Raw genomic sequence first — 26849 nt, 5'->3', positions numbered from 1 at the left:
CGGGGCACGGTCCGTAGTTGCAGACAAGGCCCAGCGTGGAAGACCCATTTCAGAATTTCGAGTTCACACCTGGCGATGTCTACTACGAACTGGCAAAACTCAAGGTGAACAAAGCCATGGGACCGGACAATCTACACCCCAGGGTGCTCAGTGAGCTGCGTGTTGTCCTGGCAAAACCGCTATCAGGACTCTTCAATCTCGCTCTAAGTTCGGGGAGAATCCCCATAGACTGGAAAACAGCTAACATCGTTCCACTGCACAAAATGGGTTGCAGGGCAGAGGCTGCAAACTACAGACCGGTGAGTCTCACATCAATAGTATGCAAACTCATGGAAACACTAATCAAACGTAAATTAGACGCAATCTTGGATGAGTAGAATCTACAGGATCCCAGTCAACACGGATTCACCAAGGGTAGGTCCTGCCAATCCAATCTCATCAGCTTCTTTGACTGGGTAACAAAAGTTAGACTTGGGAGAATCCGTGGACGTCGTATACAAACACGCTCAGCGAATACCGCGTCCCAACGCACCTGAACGACCACATGGTAGTGTCACACAAATAAATGCAGAGAAGTCCAAACTGCAGCTTTACAGATATCCACTGGAGGCACAAGCAAAGACTCAGCCCAAGAAGCTGCCTGACCCTGAGTGGAATGAGCCTTGAGAAATTCCGGAACAGGCTTCTTCTGAAGAAGGTATGGGGAAGCGATAGTCTCCTTGATCCAGCACGCAATGGTAGCCTTGGAAGCGCCGTCCCCCTTACAAGGACCCGCTAAGAGGACAAAAAGATGATCCAACTTCTGGAACTCCTGGGTCCACTGAACATAAGAGCGGAGGACCTGACAGACATCCAGCTTACGAACCATCTCTGCTCCAAATAGCACTCTCAACCTCCCAAGACCGGGAGGACCACAGACTGATTGACATTAAGTAGAAAATAAGGAACAGGCAGCAGCACAATCCGCTCCCTAGAAAACTCCAGGAAGGGAGGCCTACAAGAGAAAGCCTGCAGCTCAGAAACATGTCTCGCAGAAGTAATGGCCACCAGGAAAACCAAGTTGAGAATAAGGTCCTTCAACGAGTAGGAATCCAGGGAAGGGGGCACAAGCATGGACAGAACCAGATTGAGATCCCAAGCAGGAACCGAAGGTCGTACTGGAGGCCAAAGCAATTTGGCCACCCTCAAAAAGCGGACCACGTCCGGATAAGAAGTTAAACGCTTAACCTGCAGCAAAACGCAGACAAAACCGCAAGTTGAAGCCAGAGAGAAGACCAAACCAGACCATCCTGCAAGAACTCCAAGATATGAGGCAAAGAGGCGCGAAAGAAAGTCAATTCATGCGCAGCACTCCACACCTCAAAAATACGTCAAACATGCACATAAGCTCGAGAAGTGGAAAACCTCCGGGACCCCAAGATAGTGAAGATCACTTTATCTAAATAACCTTTCTTACCTAGGCGTTCCCTCTCAAGAGCCAAGCCGTAAGACAAAAGGGATCTGGATCAAACGTTGGAATGGGGCCCTGAGTCTGAAGATCGGGTGAGAAGGGCAGCGGAAGAGGATCTGCCATGAGATGATGAATCAGATCTGTACCTGGGTCAGTCCATGGGCGCCTGAGCCCCATTCCATTTCTATAAAGTTGTCATGGTATCGTGATTTTTTATTTTATGTACAGCTTCCTCAATTGTTTCCCCATCATGGGCACCTGGGCAAGTCTGGAGCCACCAGGATCACATGGCCGGGGTGCCGAGCAATGTGAAGAACTCTGCCCACCATCGGCCATGGAGAAAACACATACAGGAGGCCTCTGCCAGCCAAGACTGTACCAGAGCATCCAGCCCCTCGATTTGAACATCCCGGCGCCGACTGAAGAACCAGGACGCTTTGGCGTTGACACTCATGGCCATCAGGTTTAGGACCAGGTGACCCCAAGTCTGCATAATCAACTTGAAGGATGAGGGACTGAGACACCATTCTCCAGGATCTAACATAGAAACATAGAGTATGACGGCAGAAAAGGTCCATAGCCCATCAAGTCTGCCCACTCCAATGATCCACCCCCCTGACTTTACTCCCCTAGAGATCCCACGTGAATATCCCATTTTCTCTTAAAATCTAACACGCTATTGGCCTCAATCACCTGCAGAGGTAGACTGTTCCAATGATCGACCATGAAACTTCCCTCCCCTGATTTTCAGCAGATGCCCTCTGGTGGTCGAGGGTCCTATAGGACAGAAGATATCATCTTCCACCTCGATATGGCCCGTAACATACTTAAACGTCTCAATCATGTCTCCCCTCTCTCTTTGTTCCTCAAGTGAGTACAGCTGCAATTTATTTAGCTTTTCTTCATACGTGAGATCCCTGAGCCCCGAGACCATCTTGGTGGCCATTCGCTGAACCGACTCAATTCGCAGCACATCTTTCCGGTAGTGTGGTCTCCAGAATTGAACACAATACTCCAAATGAGATCTCACCATGGATCTGTACAGCGGCATTATCACTTCAGGTCTTCTGATGACAAAACCCCTGCGGATACAACCCATCATTTGCCTTGCCTTGGAGGAAGCCTTCTCCACTTGATTGGCAGCCTTCATGTCATCACTAATGATCACCCCTAAATCACGTTCCGCCGTAGTCCTAGCCAAGGTCTCGCCATTTAGTGTGTAAGTTCTGCATGGATTTCTTTTACTCAGGTGCATTACTTTACACTTTTTAGCATTGAAACTGAGCTGCCAAGTCGATGACCACTGTTCCAGTAGCAGTAGGTCCTGTGTCATATTATCAGGCAAAATGCTTTTGCCTACTATGTTGCATAGTTTGGCATAGTTTGCCTACTATGTTGAATAGTCGGCAAACAAAGATACTTTTCCTCTAAGACCTTGGGTCATATCTCCTATGAATAAATTAAATAGAATCGGGCCCAAGACCGAGCCCTGTGGCACTCCACTGGTCACGTCTGACGTTTTGGAGGGGGTACCGTTTACCACTACCTTTTGAAGTCTACCGCTTAGCCAATCCCTAACCCATGCAGTTAGTGTGTCCCCTAATCCCAGTGATTTCAGCTTGTTCAATAACCTGCAGTATGGGACGCTATCAAAAGCTTTGCTGAAGTCCAAATATATTACGTCCAGAGACTCCCCGGCATCCAGTTGTCTAGTTACCCAGTCAAAGAAGCCAATCAGATTAGATTGGCAGGACCTGCCCTTGGTAAATCCGTGTTGGTGGGGATCACATAGGTTTTCTTCGTCCAGGAATGTGTCAAGTTTCTGTTTGATCAGTGTTTCCATGAGCTTGTTCACTATGGATGTGAGACTCACTGGTCTGTAATTTGCCGTCTCTGTCCTGCAGCCTTTTTTGTGAAGTGGAATAACGTTAGCTGTTTTCCAGTCCAAGGGGACTCTTCCGGTGCGTAGGGAAAGATTGAAGAGTACAGCTAAAGGTTCCGCCAGGACTTCGCTCAACTCTCTGAGCACCCTGGGGTGTAGGTTATCTGGTCACATGGTTTTGTTTACTTGGAGTCTTGAAAGTTCGCAGTAGACGCTGCTGGGCGTAAACTCGAAATCTTGAAACGGGTCATTCTGGTTGTCTCTTGTCCGTAACTGTGGACCGGCTCCCGGCGCTTCACAGGTGAAGACTGAGCAGACGTATTCGTTTAGTAGTTCTGCCTTGGTAGAATCTGATTCTGCATAGTTTCCGTCCGATTGCCTAAGGCGTTCTATCCCATCTTTGTTTCTTTTCCTTTCACTAATATACCTGAAGAAGGATTAATCCCCTTTCTTAATGTTCCGTGCTAGATCTTCTTCCGTTCGGAGTTTGGCCTCTCTGATTGCCTTTTTGACTGCTCTAGATCTGACCAGATAGCCTTCTTTCGCCTCCTGCTTCCCGAAATGTTTGTAGGCAATAAATGCTTCTTTTTTCTTTTTAATGAGGTTCGAAATTTTGGTGCTGAACCACTGGGGTCTTTTGTTTCTCCGGCGCTTGCTAACTGTTTTTATGTAGCGGTTTGTAGCTTCGTGCAGGGTGGATTTCAGAATTGACCACATAGTCTCCACATTGTCAGTTTCTGCTTGGTTGTGCAGCTCCCGATGGACAAAATCTCCCATGCGGTCAAAGTCTGTGCCTCTAAAGTTGAGGATCCTCGTCGCTGTGTTTGATCTAAAGAAACCTTTCTTGAGGTTGAGCCATACCATGTTATGGTCACTGGAGGCCAGCGTATCTCCTACTGAAACCTCCGAGACGCTGTCTCCGTTGGTGAGTATCAGGTCCAGAATTGCCTGGTCCCTGGTGGGCTCTAATACCATTTGTTTGAATCGTGCACCCTTTATGAAGGTTAATATTCTTCTGCTGCCACATGTAGTTGCAGAGAGTGTGTTCCAATCTGCATCGGGCATGTTGAAGTCCCCTAGCACGTGAAGACTGACGAAGTCCACCTTGACATTCTCCACTCCTGCTACGTGGGAAGCCGAGATGTCCAGAAGATGAGTCTCTGCCCAAACTATGAGCACAGCTGCTTCCTGCACCACCAGATGACTCCTGGTTCCCCCTAACGATTGACATAGGCCACTGCCGTGGCATTGTCTGAGAGAACCCTAACAGACTTGCCCGTCAACAGTGGCTGGAACACTATCAAAGCTAATCGGATGGCTCTGGTCTCCAGAACATTGATCAATCAAGATGCCTGCTCCGGCACCAGCTGCCCTGAGCCAAGCGACTGAGACACTAAGTTCCCTAGCTGAGGAGATTGGCGTCCATGAGAAGCAAGTTCCACTGAGGCTGATCCAGACTCACTCCCTGCACCAGACTGGAAGAAAGGAGCCACCAACAGAGACAGCAACGAACTAACCCCTGCAGAGGAACAGGAGAGTCCATATCGTGCAACTGGGGTGACCACCGCTGCAGCCGAGCATACTGAAGCAGGCGTATGTGAACCCAGGCCCTCCGAACCACATCCAGGGAAGCCGCCATCGATCCCAAAACCTGGAGAAAATCCTGTGCCCGAGGACACCAGGAAGCCATCAGAATCTGAATCTGCAATACAACTTGACCACTCGGGCCTCTGGCAGGAAGACCTTCCCCAAGCTGGTGTCAGAGAGAGCCCCGAAGTACCCTAGGTGCTGAGACGGAACCAACTGGCTCTTGGACAGGTTGACTACTCACCCCAGTGACTGCCAGCACTCCACAACCCGAGCCGTAACTCAGAGCTCTCCTGAAAGGACTTTGCTCGGATCAACTAGTCGTCCAGATAGGGATGAACCAGAATGCCCTCTTTGCACAAGGCCGCCGCCATGACCACCATAATCTTGGTGAACGTCCATGGAGCCGTAGCCAGGCCAAAAGGAAGTGCACAAAACTGATAGTGCCGTCCCAAGATCACAAAGCGAAGGAACCGCTGATAGGAAACGCAAATTGGAACATGCAATAAGCCTCAAGCAGATCGAGAGGTCATAAATTCTCCCAGCAGAACTGCTAGAATGACAGATCTCATGGTCTCCATGCAAAAGGATGGAAATCGGAGAGACCTGTTAGAAACATAGAAACATAGAAAATGACGGCAGAAAAGGGCCACGGCCTGTCCAGTCTGCCCACACTAGTGACCCACCCCCTAACTTCCTCCATGAAGAGATCCCACATGCCAATCACATATTTTCTTAAAATCTGGCACGCTGCTGGCCTCAATTACCTGTAGTGGAAGATTATTCCAGCGATCAACCACCCTTTCGGTGAAGAAATATTTTCTGGTGTCGCCATGAAATTTCCCACCCCTGATTTTCAGTGGATGCCCTCTTGTTGCCGTGGGTCCTTTAAGAAAGAAGATATTTTCTTCCACTTCGATATGACCCGTGATATATTTGAACGTCTCAATCATGTCTCCCCTTTCTCTGCGTTCCTCGAGTGAGTAAAGCTGCAACTTACCCAGCCATTCCTCATACGGGAGATCCTTGAGTCCTGAGATCATCCTGGTGGCCATTCGCTGAACCGACTCAATTCTCTGCACATCCTTTTGGTAATGTGGTCTCCAGAATTGTATACAGTATTCCAGATGGGGTCTCACCATGGATCTGTACAACGTCATCATGACCTCAGGCCTACGGCTGATGAAACTTCTAGGATACAATCCATGATTTGTCTAGCCTTGGATGAAGCCTTCTCCACTTGATTGGCAGTCTTCATGTCTTCGCTAATGATCACTCCCAAGTCTCGTTCTGCTACAGTCCATGCTAGGATCTCATCATTTAGGGTGTAAATCCTGCATGGATGTTTGCTGCCTAGGTGCATGACCTTGCATTTTTTGGCATTGAAACTTAGTTGCCAAGTCTTTGACCAATGTTTGACCAGTGTTTGACCAGTAGGAATAGGTCTTGCTTCATACTATCGGGCATTCCAGTCCAACGGGACTCTTCCTGTACTTAGGGAAAGATTGAAGAGCGCGGATAACGGTTCCGCCAGGACGTCACTCAACTCTCTGAGCACCCTTGGATGTAGTTTGTCTGGTCCCATAGTTTTGTTCACCTTAAGTCTCGATAGCTCATAATAGACGCTGCTGGGTGTAAACTCGAAATTTTGAAACGGGTCTTCCGAGTTCTCCCTTGTCTGCAGCTGAGGGCCGTATCACGGCGCCTTGCAAGTGAAGACTGTTGACCTCTTTCAGATCCAAGATGGGCCAAAAAGTCCCCTCCTTCTTGGGCACCTTGAAGTAAATAGAATACCGACTGGTGGAACACTCCTGAGGAGGCACTGGAACTACAGCTTTGAGATCGAGCAGCCTTTGAAGCATCTGGCATAAGGCTCGCTTCTTCCATGTCACCTGGCAAGGAAAAGCGAGAAAGTGATCTGGCAATGCGTGGGAAAACTCCAAAGCATAATTGTCCTGAATCACCTCCAGGACACACTGATCTGTTGTGATCTTGGCCCACCCCCTGTAAAAACCTCATAACGAGGCGCCCACGGCAACAGGGGAGGCGCCTGCAAGGAGTCATTGGGTGGGGTGGACGGTGGGAGAACTGGCGGAGGGATTATGCCCCCCTACCCCCCAAAGGACTGCATGCACTGAAAGAAACGGAGGCAAGAAAAGAAGCTGCCCCTTGACCAGGATGATATCTGCGGAAATCACACAAATGCCCCCGAACAACGCCACCCCATGCAGGCGGACGGGCATGGTCTTCAGGACGATGGGGCACCTTAGAGAATAAGCTCTTCCTACTGAAAGATGTGCATCACCAAAGCATCCTTGCCAGCAGGCAGAACCAAAAAAACCTCCGCCAGCGGCATTCGTCCCACTGATAGGATCCTGGAGATCCACCAAGGGGTCCAGGTCCTCAGGCGAGAAATGCTCCCCATCTATAAAATCATCGTCCCAAGAGACCCTCGGCCACTTGGATGAAAGAGGAGGAGACGAGGGGAGTGCTGTAGTGGACACAGAGAGAATAAAATCCCCCGAAACCCCTGGGGCGGAAGCAGGACCTCCGGCCACCTGACGATAAGCCTTGCACAAGCCTAAAGCAAAATCAGGGGGAAAAAACCCTGGCGGACCAATGGTACTCACTACCAAAGCAGTGGACCCAGCAGAAACCTGACCCTGTATCTCCAATACAGGGGGAAGGTTACCGGAGGCTGCAGACAAAATGGAAGTGCTTCCCATCAAAATCAGAGCAAAGCCCACTGAGAAAAAAGCCCCCGAGGCCTGTAGCGACTGAGAAACCTGAACCGCCACAGCCTCTAAAGTAGGTAAGCTGGCAGCAGCAGTAAGGGAGTCCCCAGCAGCTTCGGCGGTAAGGGAAACCTTATTTCCCTGACCATCGATGGCTGAGGAAATCACTGTGGGGCGGCGGGGGAAGTCTGGGCTTCCCCACTGTCAGCTGCCAGCATGCGAAGTACTCACGAAGGGGAACCCTGCTTGCCAGCACCAAAGCAGACGAGGATTCCCCTTTGCGGCGGCCTGCACACCATGAGCACAGGCTGGCCGAAGCTACCTTGCGCCTAGAGCACAATAAACACTTTTTCCCTTTAAAAGTGCTCATTGCGCAATACAAAACCTAGCTGAAAGAAAGGTGCCGGTTAAGAATAAAAACACAAGTAGAGGGAATAGAGGGCTCCCTTCAGACCAGCACTGCCTCAAGATTTTTTTTTTTTCAGAACAAATTCCACTGGTTCTCTAATCCATATGCCTTGCTGGTATCGTTGGCAAGGCTTACAGTTGAGTTACAGTTGAGTTGGGGAGTGGAGGAAATGGGGGGAAGGACTCAACTTGTGACCCGTAGAGTGTGACACCCTTGAAGTCGGATGGACCCCTGAAAGGCTCCCCCAAGCTCATTCTGGCACCAAATGGAGACAAGAACTGAGGAATAGTGGCTCGTGGCCAGTGGGGGGGGCGATGTCTATGGGACAGTAATGGAATGGACGTCAAGACATGATAGTGCAGTATTTTTGTGGAGTTTTTCTACAAAAGCGCCTGCTTTTCGTATGATTCTGGATAACTCTAGTTAGATACAAGCATATGTGTTAGTTAAGGCCACACCCAATAGAAGCGTACGAAAAGTTGGTGAATAAAAATCTGAATATGGATGTAGCCAGGCCAGAAAAACATACTACAGATTAATATTAAGGAAAAGCATAATAATATTCTTTTTATGTACTTTGCTATTAAGCTAGATCATAGAGGAAATCAGGATATACATGAACTCCATCTCTGTTTTTCTATGTCTTCTGCTTGGCTTTACTCCATTTTGTGTTCAGCCTATATCCCTAGACTTTGTTTAGGTTTTTCCCACTTTTAGTCTCGTGGTTCTAATTGATACCAGATGTGCCTTAGGCTGGTTAGGAAGAGCATATTAGATTACGTATCCCAAACTGAGATATAACCTGCGTTAAATATGAATGAAATACATGGTATGGATGGATGTATGGAAGGGGCCCCGACCGAACGGACGAATGAATGGATTTATGAAAGATATATATGAAAGAATTTGTACTTAAAGTGAAATGTTTTATATAAGGAACACTAATGAAAAATCCTAAGGTAACATCTGGAAATAATTAGAGTCAGAAACTGCTGTACCAGTTTCCAGCATAGGAAAGGGGGCATTGGTAGCCCACACTTAGGACTGTGTAGGTGTAACATGAAACTGTCAGTTGTTCAAAACAGAAGGAGGGAGTACCCCTCCTCCAGGATAAGGCTGAGAACATTTCAGCAGCTTACCTGATACATAGACAAACTGTCTGAAATAAGTTTTAAGAAGGACAAAAAAGAATATTGAATATGTTATAAAATGTTTATGTATATTCAGAAATGAATGTAAACAAAAAATTATGATTTCTGGAACTTTATTCCATGTTAAAAAGAAGGTCTTTGTCTAAATTTAAGTACAACCTCTCTTAGTGGATTGGCTGACAGCCAATGATGTCAAACTGGACTGAAGGTATATATTGGGGAGCTTCTAAGTATTGGGTTGAGATCATTATCAGAAGGCCAGCATTTTGGCAACTATAACGACCTCCCGCTAACGCAACTAGCCTTTTGAGTTCCATGATGGAAAAATAAAAGCAATAATTATTTTGGTAAACCTTGCATTATGCGTCATTTACATGTTTTTGTTATTTTGCACACCTTGAGTGAAAGCTAGCAGTTTAATTGGCAACTGCAGCTTTATGAGTGCGCTGGTGTCTAATTACCCATGCTCGGAACATAAGTAGTGCCTCTCCTGGGTCAGACCTAGGGTCCATCGTGCCCAGCAGTCCGCTCACGCAGCGGCCCAACAGGTCCAGGACCTGTGTAGAAATCCTTTATCTATACCCCTCTATCCCCCTTTCCTTCAGAAAATTATCCAATCCCTTCTTGAACCCCAGTACCTATCCTATCATGCCCTCTTGAAGCGCATTCCAGGTGTCCACCACCCATTGGGTGAAAACGAACTTCCTAGCATTGGTCTTGAATCTGTCCCCTTTCAATTTTTCCAAATGCCCTCTCGTTTTTGAAGTTTTCAAGAGTTTGAAGAATCTGTCCCTCTCCACTTTCTCTGTGCCCTTCATGATCTTATAGGTCTCAAATCATATCCCCTCTAAGTCTCCTCTTCTCCAATGAAAAGAGCCCCAGTTTCTCCAATCTTTCAGTGTATGAAAAGTTTTCCATACCTTTTATCAAACGTGTCGCTCTCTTCTAGGAAGCTGTGGAACCACGGGGTGGAAGGGGACGTACACAGATGGGTCAAACACTGGTTGGCAGGCAGAAGGCAGAGGGTCGGAGTAAAGGGTCACTACTCGGGCTGGAGGAGGGTCACGAGCGGCGTTTCACAGTGGTCGGTACTCGGACCGCTGCCGTTCAATGTATTTATTAATGACCTGGAAACGGGGACGAAGTGTGAAGTTATAAAATTTGCGGATGATACTAAACTCTGTAGCAGGGTTAGAACTGCGGAAGAGTGTGAGGACCTACAAAGGGACCTAAACAAACTGGAGGAGTGGGCGAATAAATGGCAGATGAACTTCAATGTGGGGAAATGCAAGGTCATGCATTTAGGGAAAAAGAACCCGATGTTCACTACCAAATGGGGGGGTTAGTATTAGAGGGAAGTAACCTTGAAAGAGATTTGGGTGTGCTGGTGGACACAACATTGAAGCCATCGGCACAATGCGCAGCAGCCTCGAAGAAGGCAAACAGAATGTTGGGTATTATTAAGAAGGGTATTACAACCAGAACGAAAGAAGTCATCCTGCCGTTGTATCGGGCAATGGTGCGCCCGCACCTGGAGTATTGTGTCCAGTATTGGTCACCGTACCTTAAGAAGATTATGACAATACTTGAGAGGGTCCAGAGGAGAGCGACACGAATGATTAAGGGCATGGCAATCCTTTCGTACACTGAAAGATTGGAGAGACTGGGGCTCTTCTCCCTGAAAAAGCAGACTCAGAGGAGACATGATAGAGAACTACAAGATCATGAAGGGCATAGAGAGAGTAGAGAGGGACAGATTCTTCAAACTTTCAGAACATAAAAGAATAAGAGGGCATTCGGAAAAGTTGAAAAGGGACAGATTCAAAATGAACGCTAGGAAGTTTTTCTTTACCCAGCGTGTGGTGGACACCAGGAATGCGCTTCCAGAGGGCGTAATAGGGCAGAGCAAAGTACTGGGATTCAAGAAAGGATTGGACAATTTCCTGCTGGAAAAAGGGATAGAGGGGTATAGATAGAGGATTACTGCACAGGTCCTGGACCTGTTGGGCCGCCGCGTGAGCAGACTGCTGGGCACGATGGATCTCAGGTCTGACCCAGCAGAGGCATTGCTTATGTTCTTATGTTCTGGACCCTCTCGAGTATCGTCATATCCTTTTTAAGGTACAGTGACCAATATTGGACGCAGTACTCCAAATGCGGACGCACCATTGCCCGATACAACGGCAGGATAACTTCTTTCGTTCTGGTTGTAATACCTTTCTTGATTATACCTAGCATTTTATTTGCCTTCTTAGCAGCCGCTGCACAATGTGCTGACAGCTTCATTTTCTCATCCACCATTACCCCCAAGTCCCTTTCTTGGGTACTCTCACCCAATAATAGCCCTCCCATCGTATAGCTGTGCTTCGGGTTTCTGTTTCCTACATGCAAGACTTTACATTTCTCTATATTAAACTTCATCTGCCATCTCATCGCCCACTTTTCTAGTTTGTTCAAGTCCCTTTGTAAATCTTCGCAGTCCTCTTTAGTCCTAGCCCCACTAAATAGTTTGGTGTCGTCTGCGAATGTTATTATTTCGCACTTCGTCCCCGTTTCTAGATCATTTATAAATACATTGAATACCAGTGGTCCGAGAACCGATCCCTGCGAAACACTACTCGTGACCCTCCTCCAGTCCGAGTAACAGCCCTTCACTCCTACCCTCTGCTTCCTACCCGCCTACCAATTCCTGATCCATCTATGTACGTCTCCTTCCACCCCATGGTTCTTCAGTTTACGAAGTAGGCGTTCATGGGGTACCTTGTCAAAGGCTTTCTGGAAATCTAAGTATATGATGTCTATGGGGTCCCCTTTGTCCATCCGCTTGTTAATTCCTTTGAAGAAGTGCAATAAGTTCGTTAGGCACGATCTTCTCTTGCAGAAGCATGTCTTCCCAGCAATTTTCCCTCTTAGTATTTTCGCTGGATACCTTCTTCCGAATCATCGACACTTGGTCAACTGTGGGCTTTCCCCTTCTTCTTAGTTTAAAGTCTGTTCTATTCCTTTCTTGACATTGTTTGCTAGAAGACTAGTTCCCTCCGTGCTCAGGTGCAGTCCGTCTCTCCTGAAGAGCTTGCTCTTGCCCCAAAACGTTGTCCAGTTCCTCACAAAGTGGAGCTCCTCTTCCTCACACTATCTCCTCATCCATGCATTTATTGATTGTAGTTCCGTCTGTCTCTTCACATCTACCCTCGGTACTGGTAGGATCTCTGAAAAAGCTATCTTCTGAGTCCTCACATCTTCAACTTCCTTCCCAGAATCTTGAACTGTTCTATCAATGTACTTCTTCTGTAGTCTCTCCTGCTGACATCATTTGTCCCGATATGGATCATTACTGTAGTCTCTTCCGTCTGCTCCTTCCAGGATCTTTCCAATTTTGTCTACGATGTCCTTTGTTCTCGCTTCTGGGAGACAGGTCACTAGTCGATCCTCTCTCCCACCTGCTATGTGGCTGTCTACTTGCCTTAGGATTGAGTCTCCCACTAGGATCACAGACATTCCTTTCTTCAGTTTTCGTTCCGGTTGCAGGTCTATGTCCTCGGAGTGCTTCGCTGCTTCTTCTTCTGGGCATCGCCTAGCCCTTTCCTCCTCCTCCTGCGGGATTCCTCTGTGGGTTTCTTTCCTGGAGCCATCTTTCTCTTGTTCTGCCTTCCACATTGGTGTAACCTCATCTTTCCTCTGATGTTCGTGTTCTTCCACCCTCAGATTTTCGGGATCTTCCACCCTCCTCCTGTAGGCCTCCTCAATGAATTCCTCGAGTTCACTGACTTCTTCCTCAATGTCTCTCTCTCATGCAGTCCTCAGCTGTCTTGATTGGGTCTTCTATGATGTAAAGTCCTTCCAATTTCTGTATCTTGTCCTTCAGTTGCCTGACTTCCTTCTTCAAGCTTTTCAGCTCCTGACACCGACCGCATACATAGGACTGCCTTCCTGAGGGGAGGTAGTCATATATATGACAGACTGTGCAGAACACTGGAAAGCTCATCTTCTGGATTCCCTCTGCTTCCATAGCTCTTCGCCTTGTTGGAGTACTCTTCTTTTATTTCACTGGTTCTTTTTATTTGTGCGAGTGTGTGCATTCTTCTGTGCCTGCTGCTTGCTACTTCCTTGTTCTCTAGTTATATGTTTTGCCCTGTATCCACTTCTAATGTGTCGCATTTGTCTAGTGCTGAGTAGTGGTGTTCTGTGCTGGCTGGTATTTCTAACTTTAAGTTAGCAGTTTGCGTGTGTCCTGCTGTTGTTACATATGTAAGTGCCCTCTGTGTCTGCTTTTATGCACTTATTGAGTTTTTTTTTTGCTGTGCTGATTGTTGGCTTCCTTACCTTGTTGCCCTTCCTTGGTGTAGTGACTCTGCTCTTCTTGAGGCCCTTCGCAAAGGCGCTCTCGCTGTGTGCCGAACGGCTGCGTGCCGTTGGCTCCTCCCCTTTCATGGGGGAGTTTGGCTGCGGTGTGCTGGTGATGTCGGAGGGGTGGGCAGAGTTATCTCTCGCCTCTGCCTCTCTCCATGTCCTGGCTGCTTCCCTCTCTGCTTTATCTGCTCTCCGTTCCTCTCACCATGTGCTACAGACTCCGCTCAGCCACCTCCTGACTCCCTTCGGCTGTCTCCGGTGCTGTTTCCAGGTCACTAAACGATTTCCAACAGCCCTACACTAACCAAGGGAAGACTGGCAACAGTTTACCATAATGCTGGAGACTGAGAACAGAATGAATACGAGGGATGTTCAAAAAGTATCAGACCTTTATTCATAAAAAAAAATACTCATATTCAGATACAACAATCTTATACTAATCTCCTTCAAAGTAGTCCCCTTAGGTTTCCACACTTCTTCCAATGGTTCTGCCACTGTCGGAAGCAGTGCTGGAACGCCTCTTTTGAGATTGCTTGCAACAGCTCCATTGCATTCTGCATGATGTCTTCTCTTGACTGAAATCTGGTCCTTTTCAGGGGCATTTTCAGCTTGGGGAAAAGCCAGAAGTCACACGAAGCCACGTTGGGAGAGTAAGGAGCCTGAGGAATCACAGGTGTGTTGTGTTTGGCCAGGAAACTCCATATCAAATGTGAAGAATGGGCAGATGCATAATCGTGATGAAGCTGCCAAATGCCTGCTGCCCGCAGGTCCGGCCGTTTGCGTCTCACAGCGTTATGAAGGCGACGCAGAACCTCCTGGTAATACCACTTGGTGATTCGACGATCCTGCATCACCAGGGTCCTCATTTGGTCAATGCCGATCTCATTTCTGGATGTTGAGGGCCTAAGATCATAAGAACATAAGCAGTGCCTCCGCCGGGTCAGACCATAGGTCCATCCTGCCCGGCAGTCCGCTCCCGCGGCGGCCCAAACAGGTCACGACCTGTCTGAATCACCAGAAGGGGCTCCCTTGCCACCTTGGTTTCTCATTGAAGTCCTATCTTCCCATCGAAGTCCTAACCCTCTGGTCTTGCGCATGCACGACCTGGTTGGGTTTCTATACTTATTACCTGGTTAGCTTTCTATACTTGTGTTACATCCCAGCTCCTCCCTCAGTATCCCACGATCCCTTTATCCCTCAGGAATTCGTCCAATCCCTGTTTGAATCCCTGTACCGTACTCTGCCTGATCACTTCCTCCGGTAGCGCATTCCAAGTGTCCACGACCCTTTGCGTGAAAAAAAACTTCCTTGCATTTGTTTTGAACCTATCTCCCTTCAGTTTCTCCGAATGCCCCCTCGTACCTGTTGTCCCCTTCAGCCTGAAGAATCTGTCCCTATCCACCCTCTCTATGCCCCTCATGATCTTGAAGGTCTCTATCATATCTCCCCTGAGCCTCCTTTTTTCCAGAGAGAAGAGCCCCAGCCTATCCAACCTCTCAGCGTATGGGCAGTGTTCCAGCCCTCTTACCAGTTTCGTTGCTCTCCTTTGGACTCTCTCAAGTACTGCCATGTCCTTCTTGAGGTACGGCGACCAATATTGAACGCAGTATTCCAGATGTGGACGCACCATCGCTCGATACAATGGCATGATGACTTCCCGTGTCCTGGTTGTTATGCCCCTCTTTATGATGCCCAGCATCCTGTTGGCTTTCTTCGAGGCTGCTGCGCACTGTGCAGATGGCTTCAATGATTCATCCACCATCACACCCAAGTCTCTCTCAAGACTGCTGTCTCCCAACAATGCCCCCCCCAATTTGTAGTTGAACAATGGGTTCTTTTTCCCTATATGCATGACCTTGCATTTTTCCACGTTAAAGCGCATTTGCCATTTGTTTGCCCAGTCTTCCAGTTTGTCCAGGTCCCTTTGTAGGTCCTCACACTCCTCCATGGACCTAACTCTGCCGCACAGTTTAGTATCGTCTGCAAATTTTATAACCTCGCACTTTGCCTCCTTTTCCAGGTCATTGATAAATATGTTGAAGAGTAACGGCCCCAGCACCGATCCCTGTGGCACACCGCTCGTGACTCCCCGCCAGTCAGAATATTGTCCCTTTACTCCGACCCTCTGCAGTCTACCCGACAACCAGTGCTCGATCCATCTGTGCACATCCCCTCCCACCCCGTGGTTCCACAGCTTCCTAAGCAGCCTTTCATGTGGCACCTTGTCGAAAGCCTTTTGAAAATCGAGGTAAATGATGTCTATAGGTTCCCCATTGTCCACCCGACTGCTTATTCCCTCAAAGAAGTACAGAAGGTTCGTTAAGCATGCTTCCATGTGCAGCCATCTCTGAAGCAGTTGTACCATTTCTTTATCTGTTGAATCTTGCGGATCGTCAAGCTTGGGAGTCGCCAAGATTTACACAAAATGTAATGCAGTAGCGTTGTTCAACTTTTTCTGTAATTTTGTCAAAAATGAAAATTGGACAGCGCTCACTTACACTTCCTCACTCATCAGCGGTCTGTAGACAGGAAAAAATTCAAGCATGCGCATTAGGGTCACCTACATACATGCACCAAACCACGCCTCCCTAGCTTTATTTGTTTACGCAAGAAAAATTAAGGTCTGATAATTTTTGAACAGCCCTCGTATATTAGGGAGTAGCATAGCTATTTGTATTACAGCCAAAAGTTTTGTCTCAGTCTCGACCTGCTGGTCATGGTGAGCTATTACTCATCAGTGAACTGTGCTGGTCTGGAGAGGTGCTAAAGAAGCATTTTTAAACCTATGCTCATCAGGCCTCTGGAATGTACTGACCCCCCAAAAGCCTAAATTTTTCCTGGTTCCTCCCAGACATTTGAGTGGGAGAGAAAAGGTGCTCCTTCACCCCTTCCTACTCCCGGTTCTCTTATTTCCATATGGTTGAGAAAAGACAATATTTTTTGTGTACAGATGAATAAAGCAAAGAAAAAAAGCTTAAATAACTACTCATAAAAAATTATATATTTATATTATAAAGTGATTAAACAGTATGTTAATCTGAGCTCTCATTCAATGGTTGCCATAAAATTTGTACTGAAATCTGCCCAGAAAATCTAGATTTTATCAAATTATACATCACACATTTCAGCTCATTTGCTATGCTCTTGTGATTGCAAGTAATGAAAAATTAGTCAACCACTCACTTCATGGTATACATCCTCTAGTTCTCCATCATAAATCCAGCGGTAAAGGAAATTCAGGATTGGATGTGACACAAGGCCAAGAATATGTTGTACCAGGGATCTCATGTAAGGATCTCCTGTTTTAGTATAAGCATGAACTGCAGATGCTAGCTCTCCACCCTTTCTGCCTACAAAACACATAAGATAATATTTATGGAACATATCTCTAAAGTCCTCAAATATCAATCTCATCATTTTTTGCTCAAAAGTTACTAAGGTACTCACTTGTCTGGCTATCTCTTCAATTATTGTTACTAATATCAAGCTTTTCCATGCTTTTACTTAAAAAAAGGCAATTTGAGCCTATGGAAACATCTATAAAATGAAAATAAAAGCATACTAATGAATCTTTCTATTCTGTTATGCTCAGGAGAAAAAACAACACAAAAGAATATTCCTCTTTAAAAACACTCTGAAGATGTCATAAAATCACCTTAACAAAAACTGTGGATACAGATGTTCTGGAGATAATTTATTAAACACTGGCATATAAAACCATGAAAATTCAATTTAAAAAGTACAATGATAAAAAATACTGCGATAAAAATCCAACTGGACCCTACATGGTCCGTGTTTCGGCGAACACGCCTTCTTCAGGGGTCCAGTGGTTTGCAAACTCACATATAAAGAATTGGACTGAAAACAGTCTATTGTCTTTAAACATGTGAGCAAAGAGCACAAAAATGCATTACAACAAATGCATTTTTTTGCTATTTCAGCTTGTCTGCGGTGTTCTTTGCTCATATGTTTAAAAACAATAGACTGTTTTTAATCCAATTCTTTATATGTGAGTTTGCAAACCATTGGACCCCTGAGGAAGGCGTGTTCGCCGAAACACGGACCATGTAGGGTCCGGTTGGATTTTTATCACAGTATTTTTTATCATTGTACTTTTTAAATTGAATTTTCATGGTTTTATATGCCAGTGTTTAATAAATTATCTCCAGAACATCTGTATCCACAGTTTTTGTTTTCATCGATGGATTGTTTTCACTATGGATCATTGGATCTCCCCATTTTTCTTTGCTGTGCTGCATAAAATCACCTTACAAACAAAAATAAACTTGAAAAAATTGATGTTTTATTACAACAAATATTTTTAGTAAATCTAGGTATTTCTTTATTTTGTTTTAAATCAAAAGATGGCATTCTTAATCTACCAGCTTGGTTTATGTTTCCAGTTTTTAAGTACCTATCCCAATTCAGGCTCCAGATGGCATATAAAATCAAAATAAATAATGCAAAGTCAATCAGAGGATTTAGTCACACAGAATACATTGGCAAGGGACCATTCATACTGTAATGAAGTAAGAGAATGAAACTGAGTTTCTGAAACTCAGTGACCATAAATTAATGATGGCAATGAGATGAAATATGATGGCAAACATATATAAATGATTGTTGTTCTAATGGAAGATTAGGTTTATACCTTCGATAATCTTCTTTCTGTTAGTCCTTGCAGGATTCCATATGCTAGGTGTTCAATCCTAACCAACAATCACATCTTTTCTGAACACATGCTGCACTCCCTCTAGTGTTAGAATCAGTTCAGTCCCAAAGCCAAGTACAGTGGTGCCTCACACAACGAACTTAATTGGTTCCAGGAGCAAGTTTGTTATGCGAAAAGTTCGTTATGTGAAACGCGTTTTCCCATAACAATACATGTTAAAAAAAATAATTCGTTCTGTAGCATAAAATATGCTAAGATGACATAAAAAAAGATAAATTTTTTGTTATTATTTTTATTTAGATACATCTAAAAACATACCGTATTTGCCGGCGTATAAGACGACTTTTCAGTACCTTAAAATCCTCCCCAAAGTCGGGGGTCGTCTTATACGCCGGGTACTGTTTACATGCCCTTACTTTACATGCCCTAACATCTCCTTCTTTACCTCCTTACGGTGCTTACGGTAAGTCCTCCTGGCCCTGGCGACCCCCCCCCCCCCTAGTTGTTCGGGCCAGGAGGGAGCCTAAATCCTCCTGGCCACGGCGACCCCCTAACCCCACCCCGCACTACATTACGGGCAGGAGGGATCCCAGGCCCTCCTGCCCTCGACGCAAACCCCCCTCCCCCCAACGACCGCCCCCCCCAAGAACCTCCGACCGCCCCCCCAGCCGACCCGCGACCCCCCTGGCCGACCCCCACGACACCCCCACCCCCCTTCCCCGTACCTTTCTGTAGTTGGCCGGACAGACGGGAGCCAAACCCGCCTGTCCGGCAGGCAGCCAACGACGGAATGAGGTCGGATTGGCCCATCCGTCCCAAAGCTCCGCCTACTGGTGGGGCCTAAGGCGCCTGGGCCAATCAGAATAGGCCCGGGAGCCTTAGGTCCCTCCTGGGGGCAGGGCCTGAGGCACATGGTCGGGTTGGGCCCATGTGCCTCAGGCCCCGCCCCCAGGAGGGACCTAAGGCTCCCGGGCCTATTCTGATTGGCCCAGGCGCCTTAGGCCCCACCAGTAGGCGGAGCTTTGGGACGGATGGGCCAATCCGGCCTCATTCCGTCGTTGGCTGCCTGCCGGACAGGCGGGTTTGGCTCCCGTCTGTCCGGCCAACTACAGAAAGGTACGGGGAAGGGGGGTGGGGGTCGGCCAGGGGGGTCGCGGGTCGGCTGGGGGGGCGGGCGGAGGTTCTTGGGGGGGGCGGTCGTTGGGGGGAGGGGGGTTTGCGTCGAGGGCAGGAGGGCCTGGGATCCCTCCTGCCCGTAATGTAGTGCAGGGTGGGGTTAGGGAGTCGCCGTGGCCAGGAGGACTTGGGCTCCCTCCTGGCCCGATATTTTGTGGGGAGTTGGGGAATCGGCGGGGCAAGAGGGCTTGGGCTCCTTTTTGCCCCGATCGTGTCGGGGAGTCGGGGGGGCAAGAGGGAGCCAGGCGGAGAGAGGGCAGTTAAGCGCAGTGCCTGCGCGGAAGGATGCAGCTCGGGCGACTTCGTTGTGTGAAACGAAGTTCGTTGTACGGATCAAGACATAAAGTTCGTTGTGCGCAGCGTTCGCTGTGCGAGGCGTCCGTTATGCGAGGCACCACTGTATATAACTGCAAACTCCAGGACAAGGGAGTACAGAATCAGTTCAGTCCCAAAGCCAAGTACATAACTGCAAACTCCAGGACAAAGGAGTACTCCCCATCAACATAAGTAACTCATGAACTGGTTTGATTTACAAAATATTAACAAGTAATAGACAGGCACATAGGCAACTCAGAAAAAACATTGAGGAACAATGTATCACTAACCTGATGTGTGCAGCGAGCACCCCAAGAAAGGCTTTTGGTAATGTGTATACTCACAGAAACTCACCACAGGATCTGGCAACTGGCTAGACAATCTTCAAGCCTGCAATAAGAGTAACCGAGGCAGAAAGGAGCAGGCTACTCCAAACAACTGAGTGAATACAGAGAAGATGGGTCATATGGAATCCTCCAGGGACTAACAGAAAGATTATCGAAGATATAGAACTAATCTTCCATTCTTTTACATCCCTTCCAGTTTCCATACGCTAGGTGATGTAACAAAGCCACAGTAGCTAGGGAGGGACAGAAGAGCCTACCCACAAAACTGAGGTCTCGAAAAAACGGCATCAGAATGTGCCGCCACATCCATTCGGTAAAACCAGGTAAAAGTATGAAGAGAGGACCAACTAGCCACCCTGCAAATTTCATCAGTAAGAATCATGCGAGATACTGCCCACGACACAGCCACATTTCTTGTCAAAGAGTGCTGTAACCAAAATCGACAGCTGCGTGCCATGGGTGATGTAAGTCGCAGAAATGGTCCTTCAAATCTATCGAGCGATCAAGGACTTGGACACCGGCCTACCATGCTGAAGTGTAGCAGTGAGAACAAAAAAGTGATCAGACAGCTCAGAACACAATTCATCCTTTCCAAATAAAGGAACAAGATCTAATTTGCGGAAGATCTGATCTTTGCACTCCGAACCTGTCGTATAAAATGCGGGCAACCTAACCTCCTGATTGACTCGGAAAGCCAAGAGCACTGTACACAAGAAGGAAGGTACAGTACAGAGGAAACACACGCATCTGTAATATGGAAAACAGGCTCTCTGCACGAACTATCAGAAACTCCAAAATACACCATGCTGAGACAACGGTGACCAGAAAAAACGTCGTGAACATCCAGTCCAGAAGAAATACATCCTATAGTGTTTCAAAGGAAGCCTCATCAAAGCCCTGAAAATAATGTCAAGAGTCCAAGAAAGGAAAGGAAGAGGCAAGGCAGGACACGGACAAAGTGTCCCCCTCATACACTTGATCAGATCTGAAAGAGTAGTAAGTGAACTAGCTCCTCTACACGCTCGAAAACACGTAAAGCCTGCAACCTAAACTTTCAGGGAGGCCACTGCCAGACTTCTCACTAAACCCTCCTGAAGGAAAACCAGGATTACCTAACTGCTTTGGCTCTACCTAATTCCTAACAACCCCCCCCCCCCTGAGAAAATCCTACCAGGCTTTGTCAGAAGAAGCCAAAGTAGATGGTACTTTGAGCACAAAAGAGTCGAGATAACTACCTCCAAATAACTGCTCATCATCAAGGCTGACTGCTCAAGAGTCATGCTGTAAGACCAAACACCAAGGGTTCTCCATGGACACCGGTCCCTGATGGAGAAGATATTGATGAAAAAGGAACCGGAGCTTCACGTCCTGCTAAAGATATATGAGAACCGCATACCATGGGCAGTGAGGCCAATCTGGAGCCACTATAGAAACATAGAAACAAGCAGCAGAAAAGGGCTATAGCCCACCAAGTCTGCCCATTCCAAGTATCCCCTCCCCTGAATTTACTCCCTTAAAGATCCCACGTGAGTATCCCATTTTCTCTTAAAATCCGTCACGCTGCTGGCCTTTATCACCTGGAGTGGGAGTCTGTTCCAATGATCCACTACTCTTTCGGTGAAGAAGTACTTCCTGGAGTCGCCATGAAACTTCCCTCCCCTGATCTTCAGCGGATGCCCTCTGGTGGTCGAGGGTCCCATGAGCCAGAAGATATCATCTTCTGACTCGATGCGTCCCGTGATGTACTTATATGTTTCAATCATATCTCCCCGTTCTCTTCTTTCCTCAAGTGAGTACAGCCGCAATTTTTTAAATCTTTCTTCATACATGAGATCCTTGAGCCCCAAGACCATCCTGGTGGCCGTTCACTGAACCGACTCGATCCTCAGCACATCCTCAGCACATCCTCAGTGTGGTCTCCAAAACTGAACACAGTACTCCAAGTGAGGCCTCACCATGGCTCTGTACAACGGCATCATAACTTCAGGTCTCCTGCTGACAAAACCTCTGCGGATACACCCCATCATTTGTCTTGCCCTGGAGGAAGCCTTCTTCACTTGATTGGCAACCTTCATGTCCTCACTAATGATCACCCCTAGGTCGCGTTCCGCCGTGGTCCTAACCAAGGTCTCACCATTTAGTACATAAGTTCTACGTGGGTTGTCACTTACCCAGGTGCATTATCTTGCATTTTTTAGCATTGAAGCCTAGCTGCCAAGTAGTTGACCATTGTTCCAGCAACAGTAGGCATCAATCCGGGATGTCGCTACCCGACGGATGACTCGACCAACCAGAGGCCTTGGAGGAACCCGTGAGCCAGCCAGGACCAAACCAAGGCAACCAGCCCAAGCATCCGTGCTGTTTGTCAACCGAAAAGTGCCTGGCCTTCAAGAACTGCCGAAGCCAAGAAGATCCACCAGGTCTAATCCCAGCTCTTCTAAGAGCAGATGGAACAACTCCAGTGAGAGGAACATGCTCCTGAGATCAGGAACTGTTGGCCGAGGAAGACTGCCAGAACATTGTCAATTCCAGCCCCATGGGACACCGAGAAAGACAGAAGAAATTCTTCCGCCCAGTGGGTCGTCAATCTTTCTGGCCCAAGAGAGAGTGCACTAGAACTCTCTCGTGAAGTACATACGCCACTGCTATGGCTTCAAATAAAACTATTGACGAAGGTTCTAAAGTATTGTGTACAGTATTCAAATTTCTAGTAATGTTATCAATTAGTAGTTGACTATTAACAATATATTGAATGAGTAGAAATTTGCAACACAGAGGTGTCAATATTGTATGCTATGATTGGTTTTGAAAAAAAATTTTTGTATTATGCAGAGCTCCTTTATGAACCCTTGAAAAAGCCCTTTTGGGCAAAACGGGTCCCATCGGGGCATGCTCGAGACACTGCATTAAAAGGATAAGTAAAAAAGAAACATGTACTGTTGTTTAGTCTTTATTTTTGAATAATAATAGAAAGAAATACAACAGTAAGCAAACAAGCTACATTTAATGAGGTGGCAATTAGATGAGCCAAAGCGGGACATTCACAAATATTCTGTGTACTTATGGCTTTGAAGGCTCTCTTGCCATCCTGTAATTGAACCTGAACCAGTGAGGTGTGTGATTGCTGTGGGTGTTTCCAGTTTGCCTCACTCTTTCATCTTCTGCATCCTTTTAGTGTTTACTAAGAAACACACGACCCCATCTGGAGACGAAGAGAAGCTCTAGAAAAATCAGGGACTGGGAGGACGCTCTGTGTCTCTTCCTGAACTTCCCCATGCCTGCAGCAGAGACACTACCATCCCCACCATGCCTCCGTACACCCAACAAGATGGAGCCCGGAGCACCGGCTGTCCCAGGAAGGGTAGACATGGACCCCCTATTGGCGGAAAACCACCTCAACTACAATCACTTTGAAGAAAGTGTAGGAGCCATCATGAGGCCAAGAGGCAGAGCTGCGAACTGGAAATGCTGTTGCAGAATATGGAAACGCAGAAACCTGCGATGCTCTGGGCAAAATGAAATATAGAGGTAAACTTCTGGGAGATCCAGGAACCTCAGAATACCTGGAATCAGAACCATGGTAACCGAGGCGTAGCTCTGGGAATGTCTCTAGGAGGAAAAATCTGAACATCCCTGACACCTGCAGGAGGAATGAAGAGAACTACGATCCCCTCCCAAAGGCCAGTTAAACTGGTTCACAAGAAGCAACATAGGGCAGCGTCAACCACACCTGAGAAGAGGTTAACATGACCTATACCGACATGAATCCGGCCCTTGAAAGGACAGCCGCTGAAGGATATCTTCAAAGCAGCGTCCTCATCCAAAAACAGATCCAAAGAGTTCGGTGCTCAGACTCTGCACCAGCAGAATATGTACTAAGACTCGAATGAGATCATAAAGGTTGCCCGGCACTGCAGCCACACCAACTCACAACACCAGAGGATGAAGTGTGCAGGCCAGAATGACAGGCACGCACCATAAATGAAGTGGCCACCACCATTCGGCTACCTGTAGATGCTAGAAAAGAATATTTTGTATCATAACAACCTGAGAACCCTGAACTTCATCCCCCATCACTAGGGAGGACTGCTGCTGGAAAACCTGTGCCATGGCAGAATCCATCTCAGGCTGTTCAGACCAGCCAAAAAGCAGGATTCAGGAAATAAAGCATAGACATAGCTTTAGCAGATCAAAAAAGCTATCTGGGGATCGCATTGTTCTGAAATCAGACCCCGGACCTGTGGCCGGAATGGAAAAGACACAGGAGAATGGACCAGGGCCAAAGCCTGGAAAGTGGAAAATGCAAATGGAGCACTTTCAGAACATCATAAAGAGGCGAACAGAAACCCATTGAAAATGCAAAGAAGGAACCGCACCTCCAAATCTGGACACTCAGGGAGGTCAAGGAGACCAGTCTCAGCAAAGACATCAGCTGGATCCAAATTAAAAACAGTGCCAGGAGACAGGTCTCAGCAAAGGCATCAGCTGGATCCAAATTAAATTCAGTGCCAGGAGTTAGAAGAAACAGAAAATCTGCATGGCAACTATTACAATCGAAATCTGGCACAGCCAGACAAGTGAGCTCCAAAAGAGAAGCTTCGACATAGATGCCATAAACTGGAAAAAAAACTCACCCCAATGCGCCTACTAGCTGCGTCACACGAGCGGGGTCTGAGGATACGTTGTTCAGAGAAACCAACTAAAATCCGGTGAAAAGGCTCACTCTGCAACCATGTTGAGGTACATGTGGCGCATCAAAAGAGTCCCCAGACTCGGAACGCAGGCGATGCACCAGACTCCAGAATAGCCCCTGGGTGACTTTCTTTGCAAGGCACCAACCCAGGCCTGCTCCCCAGCCCAAGAGGTAATGGAGGAGGTCAAGTCAGAAACTCCCTCACTCTCCCCCGGCGCATTGTAGCATGAGTTTCAAAATCGCCCATCCGGTGCAATCAATGTCCACAGTCAATAGACTAGGGGCTGGGGAGTCTATCCCAATCAATGCTGAGTCAAATTGAGAGTTTTTTGAGGCAGAATTTAAAGTTAGAAAAATATGTCGATTTTAAAATCCAAGATGGCCGCCATCATGAATTTGCACCAAAAACGGCAAAATAAATAAATTCCAAAAATAAAAAAATAGTGATTTGGGGGTCTGGGGAGGTGGGTGACCTGAATCCTACCCTCAGAAACTGTGAAAAATGGAGTTTAAAGCAAATTACAAGCCACCCTTGAAGTTCCCAAAGGAAATAATGGAGGTACTCACAGTCTCTGCAGTGCCTTTACCTGTCAATGTTTTTAAAGCAGCTCAGTGGAGAAAAGGACTTTCTGCCCCAGAAACAGCTCCAAATCCACTGGAATTGAAGATTTTCAGACTGCCAGATGGCCAGAGACCAACTACACCCTCCGCCCCCATGGATCCTCTGCCATGCAGTTGGGGGTGGGAAAAGCAGCCTATACCGGATGGGTTTCTCTCCAGAAGCACACAGCCTTTGCTAGTGACCAGCAAACTCCATAGGAAGGGATCCTAGGTACTTCCAGAAGGTAGCACACAGCAGGCTGGATCCACAGATCCACAGATTTTCTCCGACAGCGGACCACCGTGGAGAGTTCTCAAGGCACCGAAGCCACCACGATACAAAGTTTAAGCAAACTTTTAAGTAAAAAAATAAGAAACAGAAACAGAGACTTTTGCTTGGACCGCTTGCAGAAACTGAATCGATTCTAACACTAGGGGAAGTGCAGCATGTGTTCAGAATAGAGAGCTGCACGGGAGCGGGAACGACGGGAATCCTGCGGGACTCGCAGGTTCCCCCTTTAGGTTGCGGGGATCCCGTGGGGATGCCCCCTCGGGTTGTGGGGATCTCGTGTGGACGCCCCCTCGGGTCGCAAGGATCCCGTTGGGACCCCCTTCGTCTCGCCGCGAGATTCGTCTTCATTTTTTTTACCTGACGTCGGAGGGAGGGCTTAAGCAAAACCCTCCCTCCCTCCGACGTCAGCAAAGACATCGGGGAAGATTTCCGGTCGGCTATGTGTGCTGCTGCAGGGCAGGCAGGAAACAGAAGACGAGCCTCGCGGTGCCAGTTATCTCTCAAAGCTCCATTTGGATGAGAAAGTTGCTGATAAGGTTGTGACAGATGAGGGCTGGACACAAACGTAGGAGGCAAACGCAGGACACAGAAGGGGTCGAATGTGGGAGGCAAATGCGGGACAGAAGGTCGAACATGGGAGGCAAACGCGGAATATAAAAAGGGGGGAGGGAGTGCGTTTTTGGACACAAGGCATGAACTTGGGAGAGAGGATGGAGGAAGGGAGGGAAAGAGATGCTGAGGTGGGGAGAGAATGCTTTTTTGGACACAGAAAGCATGAACTTGGGAGAGAGGAAGGGAGGGAAAGATATGCTGAGGTGGGGGAGGGAATGCGTTTTTGGACACAAGGCATGAACTTGGGAGAGAGTAAGGGAAGGAAAGAGATGCTGAGGTGGGGGAGGGATTGTGTTTTTGGACACAGAAGGCATGAACTTGGCAGAGAGGAAGGGAAGGAAAGAGATGCTGAGGTGGGGGAGGGAATGCGTTTTTGGACCCAGAAGGCATGAACTTGGGAGAGAGGAATGGAGGGAAAGAGATGCTGAGGTGGGGGAGGGAATGCGTTTTTGGACACAGAAGGCATGAACTTGGGAGAGAGGAAGGGAGGGAAAGAGATGGTTGTGTATACAGGAAATGGAAGAAAGGAGAATTTTTGGTCATAGGGAGGGAGTGAGGTACAAATGAGAGGGAGAAAT

At 47.4% G+C, this 26849-nt stretch overlaps 1 protein-coding gene across 2 annotated transcripts in view; it reads right to left on the bottom strand.

Moving 5' to 3' along the window:
* TUBGCP3 (tubulin gamma complex associated protein 3) overlaps positions 1–26849 on the bottom strand; it is a 323260-nt gene that overhangs the window by 121581 nt on the left and 174830 nt on the right. For both annotated transcript variants that reach the window (XM_033948055.1, XM_033948053.1), the window contains exon 11: positions 16748–16914. In XM_033948055.1, the coding sequence (XP_033803946.1) occupies positions 16748–16914 (167 nt within the window). The remainder of the gene's footprint in view (positions 1–16747; positions 16915–26849) is intronic.

Source organism: Geotrypetes seraphini, chromosome 6 (genome assembly GCF_902459505.1).
Source record: "Geotrypetes seraphini chromosome 6, aGeoSer1.1, whole genome shotgun sequence".
Taxonomy (NCBI): Eukaryota; Metazoa; Chordata; class Amphibia; order Gymnophiona; family Dermophiidae; genus Geotrypetes; species Geotrypetes seraphini.
Note: the sequence above shows the minus strand (reverse complement) of the source record. Positions and strands in the feature narration are given on the sequence as shown.